Here is a 10,808-nt window from a genome sequence, read left to right as displayed (position 1 = left end):
GGGGGGGGGGGGAGGGAGGGAAGGGTAGGTGATGGGCATTGAAGAGGGCATCTTTTGGGATGAGCACTGGGTTATATAGAAACCAATTTGACAATAAATTTCATATATTAAAAAAAAAAAGCAGCAGGGTTGCACTCTAGGAAGAGGCAAATTAGAGGTAGATGGAACCCTCCTCTGATTGAAATTTCCTAAATGATCTTAGTTCCTGTTCAGAGTAATCAGTCTCCATTTTGAATACCTAGAATGAGCCCTCTTTTTTTTTTTTATTTGATTTTTTAAATTTACATCCAAGTTAGTTAGCAGACAGTGCAACAATGATTTCAGGAGTAGATTCCTTAATGCCCCTTACCCATTTAGCCCTTCCCCCCTCCCACAACCCCTCCAGTAACTCCCTGTTCTCCATATTTAAGAGTCTCTTATGTTTTGTCCCCATCCCTGTTTTTATGTTATTTTTGCTTCCCTTCCCTTGTGTTCATCTTTTCTGTGTCTTAAAGTCGTCATACGAGTGAAGTCATATTTGTCTTTCTCTGACTAATTTCACTTATCATAATACTCTCTAGTTCCATCCACATAGATGTAAATGGCAAGATTTCATTCTTTTTGATTACCGAGTAATACTTCATTGTATACATATACCACATCTTTATCTATTCATCTATCGATGGACATTTGAGCTCTTAGAATGAGCCCTCTTTGAAAGAAGATATGTGCATAGAATTTGTAAATTTTCTTAGTCATTCTGTACGAAATTAATAATTGCACTCAGGGCAGAATCACATGACTATGAAGAGAACAAAAATGCCCCAGACAATATGAATATACCTGCGAGTGATCCAGATATTGGAGCTACTAACCATGACTTTAAAATGATGATTACGATTAAAAAACTGATAAGGATGCCTGGGTGGCTCAGTTGGTTAAGCGTCTGACTGCGGCTCAGGTCGTGATCTCAGGGTTCGTGAGTTCAAGCCCTGCGTCGGGCTTTGTGCTGACAGTTCAGAGCCTGGAGCCTGCTTAGGATTCTGTGTCTCCCTTTCTCTCTGCCCCTTGCCCACTCTCATTCTGTCTCTCCCTGAAAAATAAATAAACATAAAAAAAAGTTCTTTTTAAAGTTCAGAAAGTGATTAATATGTTCAAATAAGTAGGAAAAAAAGATTGAGAACTTCATTAGAGAAGCAGAATATGTAAAAAGGAATTAAATTGAAATTCTAAAACTAAAAAATGCACTAATTGAATTTCAAAACTCCAGTGAAAGGATTTAACAGTAGATAAGTCACAGCAGAAGTTAGGATTAATGAACTGGAGGATCATTTCCTAAAAAATCTTGAAATGAAAACATTGAGTGGAGAAAGAATAAGAAACATTTGTTAAAAGTTTTAACATGGGAATTCAAAAAGAGATAATAGGGCTTGATAAATTACTAGCCAGTTTGATCAAAAAGAAAAAGGAAAGGACCCAAATCAAGAATGAAAGAGATCACAAGCAACACAGAAGAAATAAAAACAATAATAGAATATTATGAGCAGCTGTATGCCAATAAAATGGGCAATCTGGAAGAAATGGACAAATTCCTAGAAACATATAAACTACCAAAAGTGAAACAGGAAGAAGTAGAAAATTTGAACACACACATAACCAGTAAAGAAATTGAATTAGTAATCAAATATCTCCCAAAAATCAAGAGTCCAGGGCAGGTGACTTTCCAGGGGAATTCTACCAAACATTTAAGGAAGAGTTAACACCTATTCTCTTGAAGCTGTTCCAAAAGATAGAAATAGAAGGAAAACTTCCAAACTCTTTCTATGAAGCCAGCATTACTTTGATTCCAAAACCAAAGAGACCCCATTAAAAAGGAGAACTACAGACCAATTTCCCTGATGAACATGGATGCAAAAATCCTCAATGAGACATTAGCCAACCAAATCCAACAATACATTGAAAAAAATAATTCACCACGACCAAGTGGGATTTATACCTGGGATGCAGGGCTGGTTCAGTATCTGGAAAACAATCAATGTGATTCATCACATCAATAAAAGAAAGGATAAGAACCACATGATCCTCTCGATAGATGCAGAGAAAGCATTCGACAAAACACAGCATCCTTTCTGATAAAAACCCTGAGAAAGTAGGGATAGAAGGATCATACCTCGAGATCATAAAAGCCACATATGAAAAATCCAATGCTAATATCATCCTCAATGGAGAAAAACAGAGCTTTCCTCCTAAGGTCAGGAACAAGACAGGGATGTCCACTCGTAACCACTGTTATTCAACATAGTATTGGAAGTCTTAACTTGAGCAGTCAGGCAACACAAAAGGCATCCAAATTGGCCAGGAGGAGGTCAGACTTTCACTCTTCGCACATGATATGATGCTTTATATGGAAAACCCAAAAGATTCCACCAAAAAACCACTAGAACTGATTCATGAATTCAGCAAAGTTGCAGGATATAAAATCAATGCATAGAAATCGGTTGAATTCCTACACAACAACAATGAAGCAACAGAAAGAGAAATCAAGGAATCAATCCCATTTACAATTGCACCAAAAACCATAAAATCCCTAGGAAGAAATCTAACCAAAGAGGTGAGAACTCTCTACATTGAAAACAGTAGAAAGCTTATGAAAGAAGTTGAAGAATAAACAAAAAAATGGAAAAATATTCCATGCTCCTGGATAAGAAGAACAAATATTGTTAAAATGTCAACACTATCCAAAGCAATCTACATATTCAATGCAATCCCTATCAAAATAACACCATTCTTCACAGAGCTGGAACAAATAATCCTAAAATTTGAATGGAACCAGAAAAGACCCCGAATAGCCAAAGCAATCTCGAAAAAGAAAACCAAAGCAGGAGTTATCACAATCCTGGACTTCAAGCTGTATTACAAGGCTGTAATCACCAAGACCGTATGGTACTGGCACAAAAACAGACACTCAGATCAATGGAACAGAATAGAGAACCCAAAAATGGATCCAAAAACGTATGGCCAACTAATCTTTGACAAAGCAGGAAAGAATATCCAATGGAATAAAGACAGTCTCTTCAGCAAGTCGTGCTGGGGAAACTGGACAGCAACATGCAGAAGAATTAACCTGGACCACTTTCTTACACCATCCACAAAAATAAACTCAAAATGGATGAAAGACCTAAATGTGAGACAGGAAGCCATCAAAATCCTTGAGGAGAAAGCAGGCAAAAACTTCTTTGATCTTGGCTGCAGCAACTTCTTACTCAACACGTCAAGGGAAACAAGGGAGGCAAGGGAAACAAAAGTAAAAATGAATTATTGGGACCTCATCAAAATAAAAAGCTTCTGCACAAGCAATGCTAAAAGGCAACCGACAGAATGGGAGAAGATATTTGCAAATGACATATCAGATAAAGGGTTAGTATCCAAAATTTATAAAGAACTTATCAAACTCAATACCCCCAAAAAAATAACCCAGTGAAGAAATGGGCAAAACACATGAATAGATACTTCTCCAAGGAAGACATCCAGATGGCCAACCAACACATGAAAACATGCTCAACATCACTCATCATCAGGGAAATACAAATCAAAACCACAATGAGATACTACCTCACTCCTGTCAGAATGGCTAACATTAACCAGGCAACAACAGATGTTGGAGAGCATGTGGAGAAAGATGATCTCCTTTGTATTGCTGGTGGGAATGCAAACTGGTGCAGCCACTCTGGAAAACAGTATGGAGGTTCCTCAAAAAACTAAAAATAGAACTACCCTATGACCCAGCAATTGCACTATTAGGTATTTATCATAGGGGAAGAGGTATGCTGTTTCGAGGGGGCACATGCACCCCAATGTTTATAGCAGCACTATCAACAATAGCCAAAGTATGGAAAGAGCCCAAATGTCCATCAATGGATGAATGGATAAAGTAGAAGTGGTATATATATACAATGGAGTATTACCCGGCAGTCATAAAGAATTAAATCTTGCCGTTTGTAACTATGTGGGTGGAACTGGAGGGTATTTTGCTAAGTGAAATTAGAAAAAGACAAATATATAACTTCATTCATATGAGGACTTTGAGACACAGAACAGATGAACATAAGAGAAGGGAAGCAAAAATAATACAAAAATAGGGAGGGGACAAAACATAAGAGACTCTTAAAGATGGAGAACAAACAAAGGGTTACTGGAGGGGTTGTTGGGGGGGGATGGGCTAAATGGGTAAATCATTGTTGCACTATATGCTAACTAACTTGGATGTAAATTAAAAAAATAAAATAAAATAAAAAATAAGAGGGATAATAGGGCAAAAACAAAATATGGGAAGAGAAATAATCACTATCCAAAACGGTAAAAAACAAACAAGCAAACCCACCAACCTACAGATTCAAGAAATTATGTTAAGCCTAAGCAGGGTACATATTTAGGAAAACCATACAGAAGAACACTGCTTTAATTTTAAGACTGCTAAAAACATTAGATAAAGATAAAATTTTAAAAGTGTTCAGAGAAAAATAAGACCAGGAACAGTAAAACTAATGACTAACTATTAAGGAGGAAACATCCTGTGTCTTAAATATAAATAGGAAAAGAGAAAAACTCCCTTTCTTGTTGTAATAGGCCAGTGTAATCTTGAAACTAAACATGTCAAGAATGTTACAAGAAAAGAAAAATTCAAACCAGTTACATGAATATAGATGTAAAATTTTTAAATGTTAGCAGGTTGAGTCTAGCAATGCATAAAAATAATACAACTGAGTGGATTTAATACAGGAATACAAAGGTGATTTATCATTTGAAAATTAACACATCTAATAAGAGTAGAAAAAGAGTAGAAAAATCATAATTTCTGCTGATAATAAAATTGAGCACCATGTTGATAATAGTAATAAAAGAAAACTTAATTTTGATAAGTATCTACAAAAAAAAAAACCAACAGCAAAATCATACTTAATATAGGTTATTGAAATGTTTTCCCTCTGAAATCAGAACAAAGTGTCCTCACTGTTCCTGTTTCTATTGAACACTATAATGAAATTGCTAGTCAGTGCAATAGGGAAAAAAAAAAAGTAGAAAATAAGGATTGGAAAAATAAGGAATAAGAAGTAAGACTTATCTACTGATGATATGATTATGTACTTATATACAGAGGTATCCAAACAAGTAAGTAGAATTAAGATAAGTATACAGACAAGTATACAGACAAGTTAGTAGAATTAAATAAATTTAGGAGAATCTTTGGATATAAGTTCAATATTCAAAAACCAGGTGTATTTTTATATACCAAAAATCAGATAATAAATGTTATTTATTGAAAGATACAGATAATAACATCAAAAAATATTAGCTATCCAGGTTAAATCTAAATAAAGATGTGTATAACATATATACTGAAAAGTACAAAACATTATTAAGATAAAATAAAGAAGACCTAAATAAATTGAAGTTTATGTTATGATCATAGGTGGGAAGACTCAATATTTTTAAGCATGACAGTTCTTCCCAAATTTATATATTAATCCAATTTCAATAGTTTATTACACTGCATGCTTTAATGATTTGTACACTTTTCTATACATACATTATAGTTCAATAAAAAGTTCAATTAAAAGATCTTTCCCATTAAAACATATACTTGTAAGATATCAGGAGACTTAACAGATTTTTATAGAATGCAGTAAACTTAGATACTGTTAGTACTTTGAGGACTAATGATGATTTTTAGCTGTGTTTTATTTTAATTAAAAAATTTATTTTATTGTTGAAGTATAATTGACATACAATATCCTGTTAATTTCAGGTGTATATCATAGTGATTCAATGTTTTTATACATTTCAAAATGATTTCCAAGATAAGTCTAGTTACCCTCAGCTGTGATTTTCTTTAATCATGAATGCTACCTCTGTTTTGTTACATTGTGTGGTTAGCCAGACTAGATAAGATAGTAGATTATTTTGGAAATCTTTAGTATGAAATCAGCTTAAGTTTTATATTGAAATATTTAATATTTTCTCACTGTAGTTAAATGAAGTAAGTGAAGAAAACAAGAAGATGGAGATTCAGGCTAAGAGAGTTCAAGCTCGTTTAGATAATTTACAGGTAAGCTGCCTGCACAAGTGAATTTTAAATGATTGCCTTTGGGTTTTCTCACATTTAATACAATTGTGTTTTAATTCATGGATATGCACTGTTGCAGAGGAAATATGAGTTTATGACAATACAGAGACTGAAAGGAAATTCCCATGCTGCTAACGAAATGAAAAGTTTAAGACAAGAAAAAGTACCAGTCTCAAAAACTCACAAGGTATGATGTGATTGAAAATTTCTCCAATAGAAGGCAAAGACATTTTTTCTCTTTGTTCTTGAACCTTTTTTTTCCTATCCTTTTTGATATGAAAAGATTCACCATAATAATTCATTTACAGAGAAATAGCTGTATAATGTTTCTAATATGCTTCTATTTACAAAAGCAAAACAAAGTATTTCAGTAGTGTTTCAGGCCTAGTAACATTGACAGATCACAGGACCTTAAGCTTAATAAGAGCTTTATTATTCATTGTGTTTTAAGAACCCATAAGCTTTCAATGTTTTCTGTCAAGACTGCAATCCACACCTGAATGAGCTCTAATTTATTTATTTTTTCCTAATAATTTTTTTACATTGAGGCATAAATTACAGTAACATAATGCATATTGTTAAGTATATAGTTTGGTCAGTATTGAAGAATGCCTATACTCCTGTAACCTACAACTAGATAGAGAATATTTCCATCACTCTAGAAAGTTCCCTTGTCCCTTCTCAGCTCTTCCTTGTAAGAAGTAGCTGCTAATCTGCATTCTATCACCATGAATTCATTTTACCTATTTTAGAACTTAGGTCAATGAGATTGTATAGTATGCATTCATTTGGGTAAGGCTTATTTTACTCATTATAACATTGGGTGTATCAATAGTTTGTTCCTCTGTAGTTGCTCAGTAGTATTCCATTGTATGACTGTATCACAGAATTTGTTTATTCTTCTGTTGATAGACACCTGGGCTATTTCTGTTTTTTGTCTATTATGAATAAAGCTGTTAAGAATATTTGTGTACAAGGCTTTTAGCGGACATGTGTTTTCATTCATCTTGGAAATACAACTAAGGCCAGAATTTATGGGTCATAGATATTTGACTTTTCATGAAACTGCCAGTTTTCCAAAGCTGTTGTACCGTTTTATACTCCTATGAATTTTGTGATTGCTCCACAACCTTGCCAACATTTGTTTTCAGTCTTTTTCATTTTGACCTTTCGGTAGGTGAGTAGTGATATCTCAATGTGGGTTTTTAATAATTTTTATAAATCCTCTACTTATTTTCATAAAGTGGGAACACAGCACTGTTTAAAGATTTTTGTGGAATCTGAGTAGTAAAATCAGGAGCCACCATTGGGCAGTGTGACTCTGAAGGTGTTAACTATCTGGCTTATGATGAAGACATCATGACTCAGGACCAAATTCAGCAAAAGATTGCTATGCAGAACCTTCTCTTCTTGGAGCTACTAGAACTCACCATCCTATGCAGGGAATATGCTGGATGACATCTATCACTGGAAGATTGAGCACCTCCACCAAAAGTTCTCATACATCTGCAAGACCAGGCTTTATGTGAGCAGCTGCTGCTGCTGCTGCTGCTCCTCCTCCTCCTCCTCCTCCTCCTCCTCCTCCTTCTTAAATGTTTATTTATTTCTGAGAGAGGGGAGGGACAGAGAGAGAGAGGGAGATAGAGCATCCAAAGTGGGCTCCGTGCTGCCAGCAGAGAGCCCAATATAGGGCTTAAACCCACAAACTGGGAGATCATGACTTACGCTGAAGTGGGATACTTAACTGCTGAGCTACCCAGATGCCCTTATATGAACAGCTTCTATCGAGGTTTTGGATTCTCCACGTGGAAATGCTGCTGGATGTCAGCAGGGAGTTTTAGCAGTTCAAGCCCGTGTCTGCCAAGATCAAAGAAGACCTGGTGTCCCAGGGCTTCACTGTTCACAGTTGAAGATTTCCACACCGTGTTTATAGACCTAACTGAGCAGATGGAGAAGCAGACCTAAGTAGCCAACTTGTTGCCCTCCTTCAATAACCAGAGGACCTTGGACTTTCTGTTAGTCTACCTGCAACTGTTCACCTCAGGCTTCCTGTAGTATGAGCACTTCATTGAAGGTGGGTGCACTGTAAAGGAATTCTGCCACCAGGAGGTAGAGGCCACGTATGAGGATAGTAACCACATTCTTGTCATCATGCCGGCCCACGCCCTCAGGGTTCCATCCAGGTGGGTGGAAGGAGATTGCACAGAGGGTATAGCACCAACCTGCACATCTTTCCCTGAAGTCTCTGGGCCTAAGATCTACCTTCTCTACCTCCTGGAACTACGATTTCCTCTACAAATAGGACTTGCCCCTGTCTGCCACTGCCCTGGCCTGCCACTGCCCTCTGCCAGGCAGCACATATGTTCAGAAATATTTTTTGTGGTTGTAAATGGAAATATTTCATACCCCCACTCTGACCTTTTTCCTCTTATACAGCCTTCCATGTTGTATTAACTCAGTTTTATTTCTACTCGGTACTTAATGATGACTGAAGTCATCTAAAGTTTCCATTTGAAGAAAACAGGTTAAAATTACTCGTTCAGAATAATGTAACTCTAATCTCATTCTGATTTTGTAGATTGCTGTCTGCTTAATGTTACTTTTTTATTTATTTGCTTTTGTTTCTTTGTCTTTTCAGATTTCTAAAAAACTAAATCTAGTGTAGTTCCCTGTTTAAGGTAGATGTGTGATAAATGTAGAATTAAATTGACTAAAAGTGATTTGAAGGAATACTAAAATCAGTGTAATTGAATCTATAAATTTTTCTGGCATTTTGTTCTTTACTTCAGTTTGATAGACTCTCAGAGATAGACTCTCAATACATATTTTAATGGCATTCTTTAGGTAACTTTTTCTATAATCCCCAAATTTAAAACTTGTCTTTGAAATTTTATCAGGTTGTGAACTGAAATATATGTTTGGTTTAATTTTTTACATATAGGTACCACTTAATGCACAAGTTTATGAACTTTTAACTGTCTTCATGGACTGGATTTCAGATCACCACCTTAGTAAATTAAAAAGCGAAGAATCTGGAATGGATGGTGAAAAGCCCCTACTGAAATTTGCTTCTCAGAGAAATGATATTCAGGAGAAGTGTATAAAGGTTTGTTTCTTGATTTGATACATATGACTTATGAAGATCAAAACTGGAAAGCCTATTGTATATGTTATAAGGGAAAAAATATTGAAAATATTTTTGATTGAAAATTGACCATACCAATAGTTCTGAAAAGATTCATTTCAGACTTAATTAAAATTAGTTCATACTTTTATTTTTCTTAACATAATGGGAATTTCTTTTTAAAGATAGAGACTAGAAGTTAACATCTTAATCCAGAAATGGCAAAATAATTGTATACTAGGCAAATGATCAATGATACGAACAATTCCTGATTGATAACACATGATTTCCACTAAAATAATTTTGTTTTACTTTTTGTCATGAAGGGATGAAAAGTCTATTTGTAAGGGGCTTCTCGTTAACAAAAAGAAATGACCATTTTCTTAAGTTACAGACATTAATTTGGATATTAGTATTCATGATTTCTAGTTAGTATATGTGGTCATTAGAGGTTGACAACTATATTCTACAAGAAATATATTCAAACTTTGAAGAGCAGACATCTAAAGTTGTTTGTTTAGTGTTTTCAGAAACAATTACATAATTGTTAAATATTGGCTAGGGTTTCATTTGACAAAATTATTTCCAGTTTTCATCTTTACGTAACTAAAATGTTTCTTCTAAATGCCTTTTCTGCTTGGCAGAATAATGGCCTTCAAGATACTCATATCCTAATCCCTGGAACCTTTCCATATGTTATGTTATATGGCAGAAGTGAATTACGGTTTGCTAATCAGCTGACTTTCCAATAGAGATTGACCAGGTTGTCTGAGTGGGTCCAGTAGTCATGTGAGCTTTTAACCAGACAAAGCAGAAGAACAGGTCAGAGACTCAGCCCATGTTTGCTAGCTTTGAAGGTGGAAGAAAAGTGCCATAAGCCAAGTAAAGCTTCTAGAAATTAGTGCAATTTTAGTTATATTTAAGGCTGTGATTAATTTTCAGTTAATTTTTTGTCTCTGGTGTAAGATAAGGGTCCACTTCATTTTTCACAAGTGAATATCCAGTTTTCCCCTCACCGTTTGTTGAAGAGACTGTCCTTTTCCCCATTAAGTGGTCTTGGCACCCTTGACAAACATTATTTCACCATGTATGTGAGGGCTTATTTCTGGGCTCTCTGTCTCATTGGTTTTTATATCTCTATGTGAATATGACACTGTTGTGATTACTGTAGCTTTGCAGCAAGTTTGAAATCAGGAAGTGTGAGACCTTCAACTTTGTTCTTTTTCAAGATTGTTTTTTGTCTGTTCACTGTGCCTGGAGATTCCATATGAATTTTAGAAAGAGTAGTAGTCTATGTTGTATAAAAGTTTTACATTTTTGTGTAATTAAGCCCATATCCTTTCTTATTTATTTATTTATGTATTTATATATGTATTTTTTATTTTGAGAGAGAGTGAGTGAGTGAGCAGGGGAGGGGCAGAGAGAGAAGAGAGAGAATCTCAAGCAGGGATTCCCAAGCCCCTGACAGAGCAGAAGTCCAGTGCAGGGCTCAGTCCCACAAACCATGAGATCATGACCTGAGCTGAAATCAGCAATCAGACGCCTAACTGACTGAGCCACCCAGGTGCCCCCCTCCCCCCC

At 35.4% G+C, this 10,808-nt stretch overlaps 1 protein-coding gene and 1 pseudogene across 10 annotated transcripts in view; both read left to right on the top strand.

Annotated features, from left to right (window-relative positions):
• CCDC138 (coiled-coil domain containing 138) overlaps positions 1-10,808 on the top strand; it is a 141,395-nt gene that overhangs the window by 31,763 nt on the left and 98,824 nt on the right. For all 10 annotated transcript variants that reach the window (XM_049650151.1, XM_049650143.1, XM_049650142.1 and 7 more), the window contains 3 exons: positions 6,008-6,085; positions 6,183-6,290; positions 9,045-9,209. In XM_049650151.1, the coding sequence (XP_049506108.1) occupies positions 6,008-6,085; positions 6,183-6,290; positions 9,045-9,209 (351 nt within the window). The remainder of the gene's footprint in view (positions 1-6,007; positions 6,086-6,182; positions 6,291-9,044; positions 9,210-10,808) is intronic.
• Positions 7,163-9,034, top strand: LOC125936340 (ubiquitin thioesterase OTUB1-like; annotated as a pseudogene).

Source organism: Panthera uncia, assembly GCF_023721935.1.
Source record: "Panthera uncia isolate 11264 chromosome A3 unlocalized genomic scaffold, Puncia_PCG_1.0 HiC_scaffold_11, whole genome shotgun sequence".
In the NCBI taxonomy this organism is placed as follows: Eukaryota; Metazoa; Chordata; class Mammalia; order Carnivora; family Felidae; genus Panthera; species Panthera uncia.
Note: the sequence above shows the minus strand (reverse complement) of the source record. Positions and strands in the feature narration are given on the sequence as shown.